The following is a 22,643-nucleotide window of genomic DNA, read 5'->3' as shown; positions in this document are numbered from 1 at the left end:
CCTTGGTGCTGGTAGCTAAGCATGGCAACCATATATGTCAGTTAAATTGAAGGGATTCAAACCTTAAAAATCCATAATCCATTATTATACATAAACTTTATAGGAATCCTTACTTCTTTCTTCTTCTAATTCACGAGTACAAAGAGACTTAGGAGCTTACCAGCTTATTGGATTCTCTTCTTTCTAGTCTTGAGTCTCACATTCACTGCCCTATGCAAAGTTTTCCTTAACTTTCTCTTCTTCGAAACTACCAAAAAAGATACAGATTAGAAGAAAATTATAAACAGAATTGAGAAGAATTCCTTTGCAGAAATATCTCTTCTCACACACATATATGTACTCTTATTTTGCGCTATCTCAATGGTCCAAAATAGCCGTCCATCGCTAATCATTCTGTCTCCCACTAAGGAACCAGTTAGTTCTAACTTAACCAAACCAGAATTGGATCTCAACTAATTCCCAATCAGCCCAAATATTTTTAGGTTCCCCAATAGAGCCCACTGACTTACTATTTTATATGATTATTTATTTAAATCATGATAGCACTATTGAGCCCTATTGCTCAGCATATGGTTTGTTTATTTCTTTGTGCAAGTATCATAGATTTTGAAATCCCAGAGTAATCGGCAACATCCAAATTCAGTTTTCTTGACTTAACAAGTTTGTATAATTTTTTTCATATTAATAGCAAGTGGCATATACTTAACATTTGAATTGGTCCTAAAGTTCAAGTTGTTATTTTGGCACTTATGGTAATAAATGCTTATACTTGATCATAAACATATAAATCTAGAATATAGATGTTATAATCTAGTGATATATTGTTGCTTGTGTATGATAGATATGTTATGCCATGACTTGATATTGGTACGTTGCTTGCATGCCAAGTAAATGAATGTTATGCATGATTGTAGCATGTATAGATAGTTATGTGTTGAAAGAGGTTAAATGTACCAAAAAAGGTAGTTTAGCATTTGAATTAATGCCTAAAATGTACAATGATGAGTTTTTGGGTGACTTAGACCATCTAAGACTAGTACTTGGTAGGGTTGAGAAGAATGATACAAAATTGGGGGAAATTGCCTTCATAGTCACGACATCCCCTTACTAGTGTCGCAACATTGAGTCGCCCTGTCTTCAAGGTCACGAAAGTCAAAATGTCAAGTTCTTATCTTTAAGGTTGCAACTCACCACAATTTAAGTCACAACATAATGCTTCTACCCTCAATGTCTCAACATGCATCCTTCGATGTCGTAACATTACCCTTATATTAGGCAATTTTAATGTTTTAGTCCCTCAATTGTTAGCATTGTTTCATAAGAGTTTTCATAGCTCACCTATAACTCATATTTGTATTAATAATGTGTTTTATTAAGTCATGAAACTTAATTTCTTGTATGACTTTTCTTTTAGATATTGAAAGAAATTGTAGTTACTTCTACAACGAATATGTCATCTCACATCTCGGATCCGGCAATCGGGTCGGGTGTGGGGTGTTACAAGCACTTAGTGTTTATGCTACCACTTTAAATTCAACCACATGAGATAAAATATATTGTAACACTCACACCCTACCCAATCGTTGGATTTGAGATGTGAGATGTCACATTTGTTGCCGAAGCAACTACAATTGCATTTCAATAATCAAAATACAAATCATGTGAACAATTGAGTTTTAAAACTTATAAAAACATTAATCATTCAAATATAGGTTATAAGTAGGCTTACAAAATCTCTTATGGAACTCCGGTAACAAAAAAGGGATTAAAATGTAAAAACAACTAATGCAGAGGTGTTGTCATGGCATCTAAGGATGAATGTCATGACACTGAGGGTAGTAGCTTGATGTCATGAATTCAATAGGGATGAGTCGTGACCTTGAAGACATCAACTCGATGTCGCGGCTTTGAAGACAATGGGCTTAATTTTGTGACTTTAGTAGGGGAATGTCATGACATTGAAGACAATTCCCTTAATTTTTGTACAATTTTTTGTAAACCTTCCAAGAACCAATTCCAAATGGTCTAAATGACCCAAAAGCTCAACACATCAAATCTTAAGCATTAACTCAAATGCCAAACTACCATGCTTGGCACATTTAAACATCTTTTAACATATAATCACACATCTATACATATTCATTCTAGTCTCATGCATCACACCTTATTACTTGGCATGTAAGCAATCTTTAATTACAAGCATACATATACACAGTGAGCAAACATACCATTGTGTCACCAAATTATTATATATACATACCATTAAGTAAACATGAACACGTTCAAAATGCAAGCATTCCTACCATGAATACCAAAACATCAAAATGACCTAAAGACCAATTTAGGAAATTAGGTACATACCACTTGCTATATACCTAAGATAAATTTTACAGACTTTGCCAAGTCAAGAGTTGAGCCATGGATGTTGTCACATTTCTCGAGTCCTTGAGATCTAATGATACCTATGCATGAAAATAAACAAACTGTACGCTGAGCAATAAGGCTTAGTGGTACTAACATGATTTAAAGCATTAATCACGCAGAAGCAAAATACCAATACATATAATATGAAATCCAAATGCTACCTAAATCACAATTTCATTTCTTATCTCATGAGCACAAAACATCATTCTTTAAGCTATTTAACATGTCATATTCTATCATTCAATCTATTTACTATTATATCTCATTTACATGAATGTCATAGCATATCACAAGAGTAATTCCATTTTCTCATGCAATCTCAAATCCATTGATTCGTTTTACAACTAAATCGACCCTTAAGGCTCGTAATAACCAGATCATAATATCTTTTATTACTTTATCATTGATATACATGCTACACAATTCATCATTTCATTCCATGTCAAATGTCAATATGAAAAGTGTATGTTTCATAATCCTTATTAACAAGAAATGGACTCAGGACAAATACACGGATCATCCAACCATCACACCATTATATTTGGCACTCAGCGCCTCGTTAGTACGTCCAAAGTATAATATGCGTTTTGCGCATCATTGGTATAAATCAAAGTATATAAATGTGTTTAGCACCTTATTTGTACATTCAAAGTATAATATATGCTTCGCGCCTCATCAGTATAAACTGAAGTACAATCTTGTACACTAATCCTATGGCATGTCAACTAGACCCGACTCTGTCCAAGACCGTTAATAGGGTAACTAATGTTTCAATCATATATACATGATTCACATATCATAGTTTCATACATAACCAACTTATATCATGCTCAATTCAATTCATACCATTTCATATCATCATATGCATATCATCACATTTTTCACAAGTTACCAACTATTTTATATTTACCTATTCATGAAACAAGTAAGTTCATTACCTTAAGCAAGTTAATTGCAAAAATCCATATATGTAATTTGAATTTAAATCACAAAAGCACAAATTGGGATAGTACTCATCTACGACCTTCACTTTCCTTTATCATGAGACGAAACAAAGTCATCTTTGACTACTTACGATAATTCGATTATCGAATAGTATTAGTTTTCACTCAATCACATGAAATTACATCAATTAAACATAGTTTGCATTTTATTCATTTTAGTCTTTATATTTGAAATATTCATATTTTCCAATATTTAGTATTAAATCAAACTCAAATTTCATATTCTCCCATTAAGGACCTCGTACTTCTAACCTATAGCATAATTTATTAATAACTTTTAATTTATTCAATTTAGTCCCTAATGCATAAAATTATCTATAAAGCTTAACTTAATTTCTACCTTAATAAAAAAACTTTCCACTACATTCTAACATGACTATTAACAAAACCTAAACATAATTATCATCACATCATTATTCCTAAGCTTTCATTTCATCAAAATGTCATTAATGGCATCTTGATAAAAAATTAATAATTGAAAACTCTAAAGCATGGGTCTTCTTACTCATGCTTAAAGGATCATGAAAACATAAAGATTTCAAAAAAGCTTACCTTAAGAGATTATGGACCAAAATGAAAATGAAAGTTTTCTTCTTTCCCTGATTTTTTTACGATTTAGAGAGAAGAAGAAGAGAAATTTCTTTTCCATTATCTATTACTTATATATGCATATAATGAGGAGTTAATTAATCTCCAGTTAAACTTAATTAATTATTAATTTAAATATCATAATTAAATCTCAACTAGTATAACAAGAATAGATGGATTAAATCATCCTTTTTACTAATTCAAGAACCTAAAATGGCTAATTGACTACTAATCCTTGGTCTAATTGCCTTACAGGCCCTCAAAAATTCTTCAATCAAAACTCAATAGCAATTGCACTTTTAAAATTTAGTCCATGTATTATAATTAATGATTTTTCTCGATTTAATTACTTGACCATTCATCAATATATTTTCAATTTAAACACATAAATTATCCTATTCATAATTTCACTAACTATGTTTACGAAATTGAGCTCCAAACTGTATTTTTCAACACTGTCTAAAATCAGATCATTACATATACTTTGAGACTCATATTTACTACTAAATCAATGAATTTAAGAACAATTAAAAGCATGAATCAGAAACATATTAAGTTAGCACAAACTGAGTTAGCTACTCGTCACCTGTCCCTTCAATGTTTTGAACTCAATGTGAGCTACGTTAGATAATTCGAATATTTAAACAAGTTAGTAATGCATAATCAAACATTGAATTCCAATGAAACAAAGCATGATATACGCTAGTCCTCATACTTAATTAACTAGTGCTTCAATATCTGAAATTTGTATAACTCAATAATCTCTCGTTCGGATCTAAATCCAACTTTGTAATTATACTTTACATATATCAAACTACCATTACATACCATTAAATCCCAAAGTTCTTATCTCATACACATAGGTCCCTAAGAACTCAATAATTTTTTCCTTAATAACACTTAATTGAACCTAATTCTATATTACCCTGTATCAATTCAACTAATTTTCACTGTGATTACAACTTAAATATCATTAACCATTTATGAACCTAACCTTTCTATTCTAAATTTCCAAATTTTCATCCATGGCTAACTAACTAAATCTTTATTAATTGAAAATTTTAATTCTTCGGTCATGATCATCTAACATCCTAGTATAATAACTAAAAAATTAAGGAAGAAATTGTTGGATCTGGTGCCTTAAGTGTAGTATTTTCGTTTATGTACACTTGTAATTTTTTCGAACAAATTGGTTAATAAAAAGTATTCATGAATTACATTAATATCATTTGTATATTGTCCTCAATTGTTTTTGCATGCAAAACAATATAGAAACAAATATTAGCAAAACAAAATAGAAGCAAATATTAGCTCACTTGTTGTCTAATGTTTAACTAATACTATGTGATATTATGTGGTTGGATTGTAATATGAAAAGACAACTTTTATTAGTAGACAAACCTAAACATGACCTTAGTCTAATCGAAAATGAGCAAATCGATTGAAAGACTGATATGTCGTCTATCAAGTCCAATTAGAGAGATGTTTTGTCTTGGGCATCGAAACAGATGACTCCTAGAAGATAAAGATATAGATATGACCGATTAGACTGATAGTACATCGACTAGACCAAATTAGAATAAATCCTGAATCTGTTTATGGATTTATTCACTTGTAACGTTCATAGTGTGACATGCCTTAATCCTAAGTGGATGATGGGCTATTTATGCATGACTCTTATACTTTGATGTAAGTAAAAACCTAAGTTCAAATAGATAAGGAATTGAAAGTGGGTGCATTGGGTATACGACTTTTGTAGTATGTAGCAACATTCATAGCCCAAGACATGGGTAAATGATATCCTCTCATTAGCATTACATGATAGATGAAAAGTAAACGTGGCCACAAGTCGTTCGTCTTTGTGATGAATGAATTAATTACTAGTTGGTAGTAGTTGGCTTTTCATGAAGAAATATATAATAATTACCATGAGATAAAATAGGATCATATGGAGAGAATAAATCTATCCCAAAGAGATTAATGATATCCTGTAACACCCCTTACCCGTGCCCAATGCCGGGACAAGATACGAGGCATTATCCGACTTAAACATATGCACTCAACCAAAACCGGGCCATAAAATTTTGTTCTATTTAAAAATTTTCATTCACATCCACAATGTCCCTTAAACGGGCTTACGAGGCCCAAAAAATACATCGAGGTAGTTTAAGACTAAACCGGGAACTTTCGAAACGTTTGAGGACTTACAAAATTTTCATCATGAAACAAGGTCACACGCCCGTGTTGGTAGGCCGTGTGCTCTCACACGCCCATGTGGCTTGGGACACATCCGTGTCCCTTGCCTGTGGAGCTTTATGTTTATGATGTCATCATCAATTTAGGGGCACATGGGAAAGGCACACGCCCGTGTCTTCCCGTGTGACAAATTAAATTCTCAAAATTAAGTGCAGACTTGACATGGCCAGGGCACACACCCATGTCTCCAGGCCGTGTCCCTCACACGACCGTGTCTCAGTCTGTGTGGCCAACACTTATGCTATTTTCCAAGCCTTTATGTTACCTTTAATCTTTCACATCTTTATACACACCAAGGAAACATATCGTGACACCATTTTAATGGTTTAGCATCTCATTTTAAGACACATTCATAACATTAACACCAACCATATATGGCCAACAAGCATAATCACTTCATCTCATCACAAGCATTAGAACATAGCATAGATAAATAAGTTCACCAACAATAATCAATATGAGACAAACCTCTTGGCCATATACCAATAACTCAATATAGACCAATAAATTAGGCTAATTATAATAACACATATCATCAAATCCTAGTCCCTAAACATGCCACTCACATGAACACGCTTAACAAATATCAATATTCCAAAGATGATGGCTTGATAATGTGATGCTGCCTCTGACGATGTCCAATCCTGAGCTAACTTGACAACCCTAAAGAAAGGGAAAAGAAGGGAGTAAGCCTTATATCTTAGTAAGTCCATATGAAAAATAATAAGCAATTATCAACTTGCTCCTCAAGGTAATACAACCATATTTGCACTTTTACTTATGTTCAGATCAAGCTATTTCCTCAAGTCATAGTCACGAAATTATTTATATCTGGAGCTAAAGAAATCCAAATTAAGATCAGCTAATTTTTCCAAAAACTAGACTCACATATAGTCTTACCATCAAATTTTCAGAATTTTTGGTTTAGCCAATTAGTACAGTTTATTCTTTAAAGATACCCCTTTTTAACTGTCCGACAATTCTGACCCCTTTTCATTAAAAATTAATTATCTCATAGTACGAGACTTGGATGATGTTCCCATCTATTTTTATTGAAAATATACTCATTAATAATTCTAATAATATAAATTATAACCCATAACTATTTTTTTACAATTTTCAATGATTTTCTAAAATCAAAACAGGGGATTTCAAAATCGTTCTGACTCTGTTTCACACAAATTCAAATATCTCATAATATGAAATTATTTTGCTTACTCCATTTCCTTTATAAGAAACTAGACTCTATTAGCTTTAATTCCATATTTTTTCTCAATCTTTAACCCTCTTTCCACTATTTTTGGTGTATTTTCCAAGTTGGACTACTGCAGCTGTCCCAAAACCATTTAGTGTAAAATAATGGTAACTAAGCATATAACACCTTTACAAACCATTTTAAACATTATGGTAAAAATACATATTGGTACATTATAAGCATAGAACCATAATCATAAGGTCATCAATATTTCATTCTCATAGGCATAGCTTACTTATTTGTATCCTTACCAAAGATGCACCATTTCATGCTCGTAATAGTATTTGAGCTTCGAGAACATGCCCATATACTTGCCTTCTCGCTTTCATCACAAGCTTTGAACTACCTATTGAACCATTTGGAATACTACCAGATATTCAATAAGCCTCAAACATAGGGTAAGCTGCCGACGCCATGCCTCGGACATGGTCTTACACTGGCTCACACATTAAAGTCGATGCCATGTCCCAGACATGGTCTTACACTTACTCTCATATATCGAGGCCGATGCCATGTCCTAGGCATGGTCTTACACTGGCTCTCATCTGTCGGTGCCGATGCCATGTCCCAGACATGGTCTTACACTAGATCTTGTCTCAATGCCGATGCCATGTCCCAGACATGGTCTTACACTAGCTCACATCTTAATGCCGATTCCATGTCCCAGACATGGTCTTACACTGGCTCTCATAATGTGGCTGATGCATGTCCCAGACATGTCTTACTCTAGCACACATATCACCCAAATGTCATGGCATGAATATCCAATCTATTCTTAAGGTTCAACTGGGAGTTTATCACGTTAAGTCTCATCATACATTTCTCATAGCCACATTCAAACATTTTATGCAAAATTAACCATACAATGCATAATAACGATAAATTTGTAATATTTACATACAACTTACTCGTTTCAATGGAATATCATATTCCATCAATTTCCAATGTATTCGATCATTACCTAAAAATGTTATTAACATTTGGCATCACTTTCTCATATTCAATATCATCAACATATAATTCAATACAATCATAGCAAGATAGATTTCAAGTATATTAACAATAACATGGATATCATGCTTATTTAATCACACGGACTTACCTCGAATGCAATTTCGGCTAATTACTCCATTTTAGTCCATAACCTCGTACTTCCCGATTTAAGGCCGGATCTCGATTTTATTGATTTGCAAGGGAACTAAGTGGCTAAAAGTTTAAGCTCTCAAAACCCCCTTGTTTGCTTCCATTTTCAGTTGTTGAATAAGAGGAAATGAAAAAGATGACAACCTTTTTCCTTATTTTATTTTATTACCAAAAAAAAAGTTACCTAATGTCCACCAAATTTTGACTTTTCAACTTTCTTGCCCCCTATGGCTGGCCATCCTATTTTTAAGGGTGTATTTGCTCTTTAAAGACCCCCAATTTTGGTTATCTAGCTATTTAACATATTTAACTAATATAACACAATTTTAGCACTTTACGCGATTTAGTCTTTTTTCAAAATTAAGCAAGCAATCGCTAAAATTATTTCACCAAAATTTTCATGCTCTCATATGATCATGCTATAATACCCAAAATAATATTAAAATAATTTCTTGACCTTATATTTGTGATTTCAAAACCACTATTCTAACTAAGCCCAATTTCAAGATGTTACAATTCTCCCCCTAGGGACTTTCGTCCCCAAAAGTCTTACTGAAAATGTGGTGGTATTCGCATAGGCTCTATTATTCATAACATTATTAGAGAAACTCCCACTAAGATTGAACATTTAGTTCTTTAACACTTCAATCTTTCATACCAAAGTCATGAACGGTTCTTCATCATACAACATATCAACTGAATCTTGATCTATATAGGAGAACTCATATACACAAAGGGTACGATCCATACCGTCATATCACATATACACATAACACACTTGAATCTTCTCAAATTTGCATGGTGAAGCTAGTCAGTACATCACTGGCCTTATACTCTATTACCTCGTATGGCCCAATAGTTTTTTAATCCAATTCTCACTTACTCTTAAATTTTGAAACACGGAAAGGAAACATATTGTCAAGAATCTGAACTGATCAAACCGAAAATGAAATGCGATGCCAAAACACAACTACGCATTCAAAGCTTTCTATGAAATCTAACAACATTAAGCACAAGCAATTCAATTACTCTGTTAAACGAGAATTCTGTACATACTGAAATAATTTGCAGATCTCGTCAATTACTCAATAATAAACCCACATAACACTTCTCTTTTCTAGAGACATGAATTATCTCGATAGGAATTCTATAATACTCTTTCTCAACTCCATTCTAGTACCAACACTGGCTGAAGTAGTACTGAAGACACTTGATATTCAGTTTTAGTCATGTTATTACTCCAAATATTCATGCACAAAATTAGAAATGTCGAGTCCCAAACTCGATCACTAATACATTATTTCTATGAGTTTTCTTGAAACATTTCTGCATAGGTTCTGGGTTTTCTGTTACACAAATCTTTACTCAATATAATATCATTCATCAGGTCTGACCTGAAATTTACAATCAGATGTCGACCTTTACTGTACTCATTTAGCTTACAATTCACTAACACTTTTCTCAACTGCACAGACTTGAAATAAAATTTCAATTTTCAATCTTGAATTCGGCTAAGACCGATCTTGTTAACAAACAAATTCAACCGTGTAACCATCATTCTCAAAGTAAACGGGGTTTTCTTAACAAAACACTTGTAACTACTTTTAACCTTTCTTAAAGATCAACAATGACTAACTTGAAATCTTTCAATAGCTCAAGTCACTTATGCTACCTCAAACTCAGATCTCTATCCATGACATTAGATATTTTAAGCTATCACATTGTCTTATAGTCTCACAACACATTATAATCCATTTACTGACACATCATTGAAAAATCAAGAACTCTCTGCCTGAGTTCAGCTGAACTAAATTTAATACCTTGGTTAACAACACTTCCAACCATTTAAAACTCTGCTAGCATACAATAGACCATTTTAATTTCCCATGAAAGCGATAATTTTTTTTTCAATTCGAACAATTTTAACTCATGTCATGGTCTTCTAAAATATGCATTTTTTTATTTTTTTATTTAGACTACCCGTTTTTTTACCATGAAGAAATGAAATTTCATTCCCAAACCTGAAAATAAACTCAGACATAATTATCTCATTTAGCCTTTTGAGCAAGTAATCCACACAGATTGAACAACTGAATCGCCCTCGATCATCAATCATTAATAATTCAAGAAATCCCTTTATGCTAATAACAGAATAAGTTGAACATACAGCCCTTTTATGATTCTTTCATAACACAAATCAAAATTCTCTACGAACTAGTTTCGTTTAACCAAACCATATGGTCTCTTGCTAATCCCAATAGAAATCAAGGTTACCAGTAAATGAAACTCATTACACAATCTGGACTTGAGCTACCACAATCTATATGCTGGCAAATTTCAACCCTTTTTACAAAAACTAGAAAACGTCACATCAATATCACCTTATTTTCGTAATCAGGCTAAAGATATAATCATAATAAACACTTTTAACTCTGAACCAAGTATATCCCATACAATGAACCATGTTTAATACATATTAACAACAGGAATGACCAAAGATTCAAGAAATTTACTTTCAAGATATGAAGACATACAAAATTTCCGAAATCATAGTCCAGAAAAAATAAATAACAAAGATCTTAACGATCCCCTAGAGAAAAGAAATCCAGAAAAGGATACTACACAGACTCATTGGAATCAAATGCAACAAGGACCACATCCTGTTCATACATATGTACCGAAACAGAGTACCATCCAGAAGAAACAGAATCATAGCTTCACGTACATTTCCCTCATCAACTATTTCTGTCATCACAAATTCCATATTATTCTTTTCACTAAAGAAGATCAGTACTGAGGAGATCTCAATCATTACATTTTCTTGACCTCGTACCTGAGTAATTCGATTTACCAAAGCAAATTTCTACTCTAATTGTGACAGTGCAATGCTTAAATAATCTTTTTGTCAACCTAATACTTTTCTAGATCTGGCTTACTATCAACCCATTCTCAATCTCTAATTATATTTATAGTTATTCCTCCACTAAACTCTTTGGTTCCACACTTTTGAGTTTATTCAACGCAAATCTTACGAAATTCCATCACAAAACACTACTCTGGTAAGAGGGTGAGGTCATAGGCCTCTGAATCGACTCTTATATACATATACATATGACACAACTTTCATCATCATAGTGACACCATCACAATCATATAAATCTATCCAAACAATTTAACACATTTACTCAAGTTATATGAGCTTGCCAATCATAATCATTCAATTAATTATACTTGAACATTCTTTCTACCTGTATTTTTAGTAAGTTATCTAAACACATGCATTCACTCGAACAAATCAATCATAGATAAGCTCATTATGCCATGTACACATTCTATTTCATGTTTCTCATATCACAAACATATACATATACATTTCACGAATTCTTGTTCGTACCTTTTCAAGTTTCAACTCCTCATAACTGCACTTTATTGAATACTTTAGATCATTATCTACGTGATCGGGTGTAGCTCGGTTGGAGAGTACCTTGCCCACACAAGATAGTTCTCATTCACGTCGAGACACATCACACTACACAAATTTTTGGCATGTATAGCTAAACTCTTACACGTGTTAGGTTAGCCCGAGAACCGACTAAACCATAACTCTGATACCGTAACACCCCTTACCAATGTCCGACGCTGGGATAGGATACGAGGCATTACTAGACTTAAACATATGCACTCAACCAAAACCGGGCCATAAAATTTTGTTCTATTTAAAACTTTTCATTTACATGCACAACATCCCTTCAACGAGCTTACAACACCCAAAACATACAGCAGGGTGGTTCGAGACTAAAACGGGAATTTTGGAAACGTTTGAGGACTTAGAAAATTTTTATCATGAAATAGGGCCACATGCTTGTGTTGGTAGGCCGTGTGCTCTCACATGCCCATGTGGCTTGGGACACGCCCGCCTCTCTTACCCGTGGAGCTCTCTGTTTATGACATCATCATCAATTTAGGGGCACACGGGCAAGGCACACTCCTGTGTCTCTAAGCTATATGAAAAATTAAATTCTCGAAATTAAGTGCAAACTTTACACGACCAGGGCACACACCCATGCCTCCAGGCTGTGTCCCTCACACAGTTGAGACACACAGCCGTGTCTTAGCTCGTATGGCCAACACTTAGGCTATTTTCCAAGCCTTTATGTTACCCTTAATCTTTCACATCTTTATACGCACCAAGGATACATATCATGACACCATTTCAATGGTTTAGCATCTCATTTTAAGACACATTCATAACATTAACACCAACCATATATGGCCAACAAGAATAATCACATCATCTCATCACAAGCATTAGAATATAGCATAGATAGATAGGTTCACAAACTAAAATCAATATGAGACACACCTCTTAGCCATATACCAATAACTCAATATAGACCAATACATTAGGCTAATCATAATAACACATATCATAAAAACCTAGTCCCTATACATGCCACTCATATGAACACACTTAACAAATATCAATATTCCAAAGATGATGGCTTGATAGTGTGATGCTGCCTCCGACGATCTCTAATCTCGAGCTAACCTAACAACATAAAGAAAAAGAAATGAAGGGAGTAAGCTTTATAGCTTAGTAAAACCATATGAAAAATAATATGCAATTATCAACTTGCTCCTCAAAGTAATACAACCATATTTGCACTTTTACTTATGTTTAGATCAAGCTATTTCCTCAAGTCATAGTCACGAAATTATTTATATCTGGAGCTAAAGAAATCCAAATTAAGATCAGCTAATTTTTCCAGAAACTAGACTCACATATAGTCTTACCATAAAATTTTCAGAATTTTTGGTTTAGCCAATTAGTACAGTTTATTATTTAAAGATACCCCTTTTTCGTTGTCCGATAATTCCGACCCCTCTTCATTAAAAATTAATTATCTTATAGTACGAGACTTGGATAATGTTCCCATCTATTTTTCTTGAAAATAGACTCATTAATAATTCTAATAATATAAATTATAACCTATAATTATTTTTTTATGATTTTCAATGATTTTCTAAAATCAGAATAGAGGATTTCAAAATTGTTCTAACTCTGTTTCACACAAATTCAAATATATCATAATATGAAATTCTTTTTCTTACTTCGTTTCCTTTATAAGAAACTAGACTTGATTAGATTTAATTCCATATTTCGCTCAATCTTCAACCATCTTTCCACTATTTTTGGTGTATTTTCCAAGTTGGACTACTGTAGCTATCCCAAAACTATTTAGCGTAAAATAATGGTAACTAAGCTTTTAACATCTTTACAAACCATTTTAAACATTATGGTAAAAATACATATTGGTACATCATAAGCATAGAACCATAATCTTAAGGTCATCAATATTTCATTCTCATAGGCATAGCTTACTTATTTGTATCCTTACCAAAGATGCATCATTTCATGATCGTAATAGTATTTGAGTATACTTACCTTCTCGCTTTCATCACAAGCTTTAAACTACCCGTTGAACCACTTGGAATACTACCTGATATTCAATAGGCCTTAAACATAGAGTAAGATGCCGACGCCATGTCCCAGGCACGGTCTTTCACTGGCTTACATATCAAAGTCGATGCCATGTCCCAGACATGGTCTTACACTTACTCTTATATACCGAGGCCGATGCCATGTCCCAAACATGGTCTTACACTGGTTCTCATCTATCGGTGTCGATGCCATATCCCAGACATGGTCTTACACATATCAAGCCGATGCCATGTCCCAGACATGGTCTTACACTAGCTCTCATCTTAATGCCGATACTATGTCCCATATATGGTCTTACACTGGCTCTCATAATGTGGCCGATGCATGTCCCAGACATGTCTTACTCTAGCACACATATCACCCAAATGTCATGGCATGAATATCCAATCTATTCTTAAGGTTCAACCGGGAGTTTATCACGTTAAGTCTCATCATACATTTCTCATAGCCACATTCAAACATTTTATGCAAAATTAACCATACAATGTATAATAACGATAAAGTTGTAATATTTACGCACAACTCACTCGTTTCAATGGAATATCATATTTCATCAATTTCCAATGTATTCAATCATCACCTAAATGTTATTAACATTTGGCATTACTTTCTCATATTCAATATCATCAACATATAATTCAATGCAATCATAGCAAGATAGATTTCAAGTATATTAACAATAACATGGATATCATGCTTATTTAATCACACGGATTTACCTTGAATGCAATTTCGGCTAATTACTCCATTTTAGTCCATAACCTCATATTTTTCGATTTAAGCCCGGATCTCGATTTTATTGATTTGCAAGGGAACGAAGTGGCTGAAAGTTTAAGCTCTCAAAACCCCCTTGTTTGCTGCCATTTTCGGTGGTTGAAGAAGAAGAAATGAAAAAGATGACAACCTTTTTCCTTATTTTATTTTATTACCAAAAAAAAAAATCACCTAATGTCCACCAAATTTTGACTTTTCAACTTTCTTGTCCCCTACGGCCGGCCATCCTATTTTTAAGGGTCTATTTTCTCTTTAAAGACCCCCAATTTTAGTTATCTAGCTATTTAACATATTTAACTAATAGAACACAACTTTAGTAGTTTACGCGATTTAGTTCCTTTTCAAAATTAAGCAAGTAATCGCTAAAATTATTTCACCAAAATTTTCATACTCTCATATAATCATGCTATAACACCCAAAATAATATTAAAATAATTTCTCGACCTCAAATTTTTGGTTCCGAAACACTGTTCCGACTAAGCCCTATTTCAAGATGTTACATATCCTATGATGGTAACACACTTATGAAATATCATTGGATGAGCAATGTTCGAGTAGCTTTCATAATGGCATGCCAATAGGGAGAGCTCAATCACAATACTATAGTGGAATGACTTCGTAACTAAATGAGTTTATAATTAATAAGTGAAAAGGTGGAACTTAATTATTAATCATTTGAGCCTTAATTATATATATCCAATCGGTCCCTCCACTATCTCGTTGAAACCATAAATGAATTGCATGTTGAATCAAATTAATAGAATTTGATAAAAATGATAAAGTTAGGAAATGTGTTACATTCGAAAATGAATGTGGTTTTCTCACTAATTCGAAAATGAATGTGGTTTTCTCACTAAGTATGGAAATGACCTAAGAATTAATTTATAATTTTTAAATAATTAATTAATTGAAGTTTGAAAATGGATTTAAACTAATGGGTTGTTGTAATCCGTTGAATGTAGAAAAATTAAATATATTTTCTTATAGATTCTTTTACGGTAAAGTTGCCATGATTTTATCGAAATTAGAATTAGGTTGAGAAAATTATTTAATTGAGAAATTATTTTTAAAATTAATTTAATAAATAATATATATTTTGAGAAATAGAAAAACATGTACTCAGTTAGATTAAATTATAAAGTGTTGGATTAAAAGTGCATGAAGCACATATAATTAGACCTAATACAAAAGAGGCCCAAATTTCCATCATAATACATATGAGGGGAGACACACCCTATTAATTGCCTCTCTCTCCTAGTTTAATTAGGGAATTGGTTTTTTCTATTGAATAGACATTAAATGCATTATACTAATTCAATTAGAGTTTCACTTTCTCTCTGTATAAATAGATGAGACCAATAGCATTAAAGATAGACGAAGTAATATAAAACTTTTGGGATATTGTTATTCTGCCCGAAAATAGTCATAATTTATTTCTAAGTATAAATTCTATTTTCCGGGAATAACAGTTCTACCAGTTTCTATAAGAGAGAGAGAGCGATTTACTTTCTTACTAAAAGTAAGAAAATTATTTCTAGTTTTGTGTTTGATTCATGATTGTTCAAACCCACACTCGAAGCAGTTCGTAGTATGAGAATAACGAAGAAGATCGTTCAGTTGAAAGCCGAGAACTTCTAGGATCCGTCTCGCTCAAAGTACATGTATTATTTCGGGAAAAGTTGATTGCTATAGATATCACAAACTGGCCCTGTTTTCAAATTTTTTATTTTTCCATTGTGCAAGAAAACTGTTTTCAAACTGATTTTTTTTTTCTATCAGAAACAATAATTAACCTTACATAGAAGTGGTTGGCAATGGAGAAACCTAAGCTTCCTTTTCTTTTCTTATTCACGTTGGGAGAAAAGAAGATGAATGGAAAAAAAAATGTTATCATTTCCTTTTTCCACTCACTTATATATATATACTTAACTTTTAATTAAACTACTAATCACTAATTTAATGGTTATTGTTCTTCCTTTAATTAAACTACTAATCACTAATATAATGGTTATTATTCTTCCTTAATTAAGCAAGTCGGAAAGGATGACCAAGATCATCTCATGCCACTAGCCAAGTTTTAACTATTCGTAAGTCACAAACAAGTCCTTGGAAAAATTACTATTAAAGTCTTTGCTCAATCCTTAATCAATTCTCTCTACTTAATCACTTCGCAATTTAATCTGTGTACTATAATTAATAACTAATTAAATTTAATCACTTGACACTTTGATTTTATAATTCCATATACATCACATGAACTGTTCAAATAAAATTCTTGGTTTAGCTTAACTTACAGAATTTAGTCTCGAAATCGACTTTTCTAACATCAACAAAAATTAGATCTTTACAGTTAGAAATATATCTACTATAATCTATACTATTATTAAACTCTTGACCGAGTTGGTATTACAAGTTAACTTAAAACCAACTCAATTAAATAAATTACAAAAATGTTATTATGTATGTAAAAAGTTATATTACCCTAAGTATGTTGGTCTTTTATTTTTTAAAAACATCAATAAATATTTTGTATATTGTGGGATTTGAGTTATTTAGGCTGATAAAATTTTAACTTTACCTCTCAACCAATGCTTATCATAAAATGCTTTATACATTTTAACTTTATTAGGTGCACAATTACACCCATCAATTGTATATATTGACTATCTTATTAATTGAGTTGGTGTCATAAGTTTACTTGCCATTAACTCAAAATTGATCATAAAACCATAATAAACAATTGTAGTACATTTAATATTCTTAATCTAATGTACTTACGTGTTTAAATTCTATTTTACTCACAATTTAATCTAATTTTTCATTTGAATATCATACGATCGCATTTGTTATTATTAATTAGTTTCAAATCATATGATTCATTATTTATTTATATTATTTTTAAACACATATATATTCTAAATATGTAGTTGTCACATATATACATATATAATAAAATTTCTAATATTATTTATAAATTTACAAAAAACTAATTTTAATTAAATTTCTAATTTAGTTGTTTTCACTTAACTTACACCAAAATCTAATTTTATGTAAGTATAGATATTTTATATAGATTTAAATATAATAAGATAAAATGACTATATTATTCCCATAACAGGAACTTGAAAATATTTTTAGTTTTTTGGTAAAGTTGTAAAAACAATTTAAGAGGTAAAATTTAACCATGGTTAAGATTCTCAACCAATTATAATGTATTAAGCAAAGTAGTAAACCCATTTAAAGAGTTAAAATTTAACCAGGGTTAAGACCCTAACCAATTATTATAAAAAAAATGGTTAGGGCTAACAAGAAAAATTGCAAAACGAAAACACAAAGAAAAGTCCCATAGCATCAAATCTATTTTCATAAAAAGCATAATAAAATCCTTTTATGGTTTTTTGTTATTAGGGAAGGGGCCTGTCCTGTTCGGGTTAAGAGGGGGTTTTGGGGAAAAGTCCAGTTTTTGGGGAATTTTTTTAAAAAAGGTTTGATAGAGAAAAGAGTGGTATAAAAAGGAAACAAAAATTGGTGATGGAGGTATGTCCATGGTGTCTTTCTGGTACCAAAGAATGTTCCATCTACTAGTGCTGTTCTTATTGTAAGGTAAAAATTTAACACTTTTATTCATAAGTTAATCGCTTGATGTACTAAAGTTTCTGGGTTTTAATTGATAAATTATGATCCCCCTTTTTTCGGTTTGAATTTTTTGTTTGCATAGGCTGAGTTAGAAACTTGATTATAACGTAGATCCATGGATGTTGCTTGCGTGTTTATTTGGATTAGTTTGATTCTTGAACATTTCTTTATTACCACTCGATGTATCTGTCTACGATAATTGCCGGATTATTCGCGTAGGAGAATGTTCTTATTTTATTGCATTTGACCCAGTTGTTGCTTTGCATTTCAATCTTCGATGAAGGACCTGACTTGTATTGTTTGCACTTTTGTACGCTTTTCCTTTTTCTGAATGATTTTTCCTGTTTTTGATGATTTGTTTGTATGGTGTTTTTCATTAAGCTTTGGTCTTTTTCTTTTTCTGTAAAGTACGGGAAAGAGTCTAAGTTGAGGGTAGCTGAGATATTTAAGAGTTGTCTGCTGGTGACTCTTTCATCAGAGAGCAACGCTGGGAAAGGGAAATGGAGTGCAATAAGGATGAGGCCACTAGAGCTAAAGAGCTTGCTGAGAAGAAGTTCATAGCAAAGGATATTAATGGAGCAAAGAAATTTGCTTTGAAAGCCCAGAATTTGTATCCTAGTCTGGATGGCATTCCCCAAATGATAGCAACACTCGATGTTTATATTTCTGCGGAGAACAAAATCAATGGAGAAGCAGATTGGTATGCTGTGCTTGGTGTGAATCCACTGGCTGATGATGAATCGGTGAGGAAGCAATATAGGAAATTGGCACTAATGCTTCACCCTGACAAAAATAAGTCTATAGGAGCTGAAGGGGCATTTAAACTTATTTCAGAGGCTTGGAGTTTGTTGTCTGATAAGGGTAGGAGAGCAGCATATGACAAGAGGAGGTATGCAAAAGTAACTCAAACAGTTCCAACACCTAGTGGGAGCTCAAAGGCGTCAAAAGCGGCAAATGGCTTTTACAACGCTGCCAAGACAAGCACTTCAAATGTGAAAACTTCCAAGAGTAGTAACCCTCATGCAGCTCAGTCGTCGACCCCTTCTGGTCGTTCGTCAAATACTGCTGCTGGTCAGTCATCAAACCCTGCATCATTTCATAAGCCAAAACCAAATACCTTCTGGACTATCTGTCATCGGTGCAAGATGCATTATGAGTATCTGAGAGTGTATCTTAATCATAATCTATTGTGCCCCAACTGCCATGAACCATTTTTGGCTGTAGAAACTGCTCCCCCAACTACATCTACCCCAACCCCTTGGAAATTTTCACAGCAGCGGCATAACTCAAATGGTCAAGCAGGTAACAAAAGCTCAAATAATATAGGAAGAAACCATTCCTCCTCTTATAGCGCTGCCGGATTTACTAGTCATGATTCATATAGTCAAAGCAACTTCCAGTGGGGTCCCTTTTCTAGGACAGGTGGTACTTCAACTGCAGCTCAAGCTGCTAGTGTGGTTCAGCAGGCATATGAGAAAGTGAGGAGGGAGCGGGAGGAAGCACAGGCAGCAACCAAAAGAGAAGAGGCCATGCGGAAAAAGCATCATGGCTCTAAAAGGGCAAGCGGTGCTTCCTCAAGCGGATACACTAATGCTTCAAAGAGGAGGAGGGGCATGGAAGATGGTAGTGCCAGCGTCCATGGAACTAGTATTACCAATCAAATGGGTGTAGGAAATGGTGGTGCAGCTAATCTATCAGGATCTAAGCTAGGCAGTTTAGAAGCTGGTTGGATCAATGGAACCAATAAGCACAATAATGCAAGAGATATCTCCCAGATAGAAATGCAATGTTTGTTGGTGGAGAAGGCGAAGAGAGAAATTCAAAAGAAACTGAATGAATGGAATTCAGCAGCGGCAGCTAAGACTACATCCAAAGATATTAAAGGCAATGAAAATGCAAACGAGAAACAAAACAAATCTTTTGTAAACAATGATGCACAGGATCAGAAGAAGAAAGAGGGGCTTGTTGATGAAATCAACGGGGATCATTTTATCAACCCTTTTCCTGTCAGTTCTGGTGTTGGTTTTGATGCAGAAACATTGGAAGCAATGTCCATAGATGTCCCGGATCCAGATTTTCATGATTTTGACAAGGATCGAACTGAAAGATCTTTTGAAGATAACCAGGTATGGGCTGCATATGATGATGATGATGGGATGCCTCGATATTATGCTATGATACATAATGTTATTTCTCGAGATCCACTCAAGATGAGGATCAGCTGGCTTAATTCGAAAACTAACAGTGAATTGGGTCCACTTGACTGGGTAGGTTCTGGTTTCTCAAAAACCTGCGGGGAGTTTAGAATAGGTAGGCATGAGATTAACAGCTCACTTAATTCTTTTTCACACAAAGTTAGGTGGACAAAGGGGATGCGTGGGACCATTCATATATATCCAAGAAAGGGTGATGTTTGGGCGATCTATAGGCACTGGTCCCCTGACTGGAATGAGTTAACAGCCAATGAAGTAATACACAAGTATGATATGGTAGAAGTACTGGATGACTACAATGAAGAACTAGGTGTCACAGTTACTCCCCTTGTCAAGGTTGCTGGTTTCAAGACGGTCTTTCACCGACATCTGGACCATAGAGAAATCAGGAGGATTCCAAGAGAAGAGATGTTTCGTTTCTCTCATCAAGTTCCTTCGTACTTGCTTACAGGTCAAGAGGCATCCAATGCTCCAAAGGGTTGCCGGGAGCTAGATCCAGCTGCTACACCAGTGGAACTTCTTCAGGTAATAATGGATGTTAAGGATGATGAGATTCTGGAAAAGGGTAAGGTGATTACTGAAGAAAATGTTGTGGATGTCGAGAAAGCTAATGATGGAGGGGTGGGGGAGAATCGTGCCAAAACGAAGAAAGAAGAGGACAGTGGTTTTAAAGCTCTTGAAGACGTAGAAGTTTTAGTCAATGTTGGAAATACTTAAGAAAGCTGATAGAATGGAGCCATTTTGGAAGTAACTGGTTTTGAAGTGGACATGTTTTTTTGGACTGTCTGTAAAGTTGGGTGGAACTGATTTCATGGATTTGTTCATCAAATGTATTATCTCAGGCTGTTTTCGCACTTAAAGTTGCGAAGATAAATTCAAAATATATATAAAGTTGCAATGATCTGCAAGTTGATGAAATTCAATGAATAGAAAATCCACATGGTTTTGGGTGGTTACCCCGCTTCCCTGCAAAAGCGCATCGATTCTGCTAAATGGAACTTCATTGGGATTCAAAAGCAGCGAGCTACACAAGCTCTTCTGTGCCATTTCAGCCTTGAGACCCCTTTTCTCTATCATGCAGGCAGTTGGCGTTCTTACTATTTCAATGTTAAGTGTTTTTTCTTGCTCAATTCTCTCAACTATTAGCAGTTAATAGTCACGGATTCAAGACTTTTTGTACTTGGCCCTAGAGTTGTACCGTTAGCTCAGATTAGAGATTAAGTAAACACTACAGATTGTGAATTGATAACGTTACTGCTTAAACCATATTTGTAATCATCTTTTACTTTTTAATGGCTTATCCTTATTTTCAATGCCTTTGGATTTTGTGTTCAAATATATCTTCTCTAATTTGCCTTTCATTTTTTTGATTCCGTGTGCTCAGTTTCTTGGTTAATAATACCATAGCAGTACCTAAACTATATATTTCATTGTATTTTGGTCCCTTATTGAAAAAAAATAGGTAAACTGGTCATTATATTTGGGATGAAAGAGCAAAATAATCTCTTTGTTAAATGTTTATTTCAGCCTCATAATATAAATTTATCCTTCAATTTTTTCACTTTTTATTTGGTCCTTGCTTTTTTGTCTATATTTCAAAGGAAATAAGCGAAATAATCCCCTTGTTAAATGTTTATTTTGGCCTTTTATATTCAAGTCACAAATTTAGCTTTTGACTTTCCCACTTTTTTGGATTTGGTCCTCACTCTTTTATTTGATGTAAATTGCCTTTTAATTTTTTTTTATTGTTTACTTGATATTGTGTTGTCTTATAAATTATTAAATAATTTAAAAGTTACGAAAATTTTAAAAGGTTAAAAATATAATAACTAAAAATTATAATTTCA

At 33.4% G+C, this 22,643-nt stretch overlaps 1 protein-coding gene across 3 annotated transcripts; it reads left to right on the top strand.

Moving 5' to 3' along the window:
• The first annotated feature begins 18,217 nt into the window (after window positions 1-18,217).
• On the top strand, window positions 18,218-22,132 carry LOC108476200 (uncharacterized). 3 transcript variants are annotated; one of them, XM_017778329.2, is made up of 2 exons: window positions 18,218-18,550; window positions 18,965-22,132. In XM_017778329.2, the coding sequence occupies exon 2, from the start codon at window positions 19,084-19,086 to the stop codon at window positions 21,511-21,513; it is 2,430 nt and encodes an 809-aa protein (XP_017633818.1). In that variant the 5' UTR covers window positions 18,218-18,550; window positions 18,965-19,083; the 3' UTR covers window positions 21,514-22,132. The 3 variants fall into 3 exon arrangements, with proteins under 3 accessions (XP_017633818.1, XP_017633819.1, XP_017633816.1); XM_017778330.2 differs by having other exon boundaries at window positions 18,221-18,550; window positions 19,062-22,132; XM_017778327.2 differs by having other exon boundaries at window positions 18,223-18,550; window positions 18,992-22,132.
• Window positions 22,133-22,643: the final 511 nt, after the last annotated feature.

Source organism: Gossypium arboreum, chromosome 3, assembly GCF_025698485.1.
Source record: "Gossypium arboreum isolate Shixiya-1 chromosome 3, ASM2569848v2, whole genome shotgun sequence".
Taxonomy (NCBI): Eukaryota; Viridiplantae; Streptophyta; class Magnoliopsida; order Malvales; family Malvaceae; genus Gossypium; species Gossypium arboreum.
This window is presented reverse-complemented; position numbering and strand designations above follow the sequence as displayed.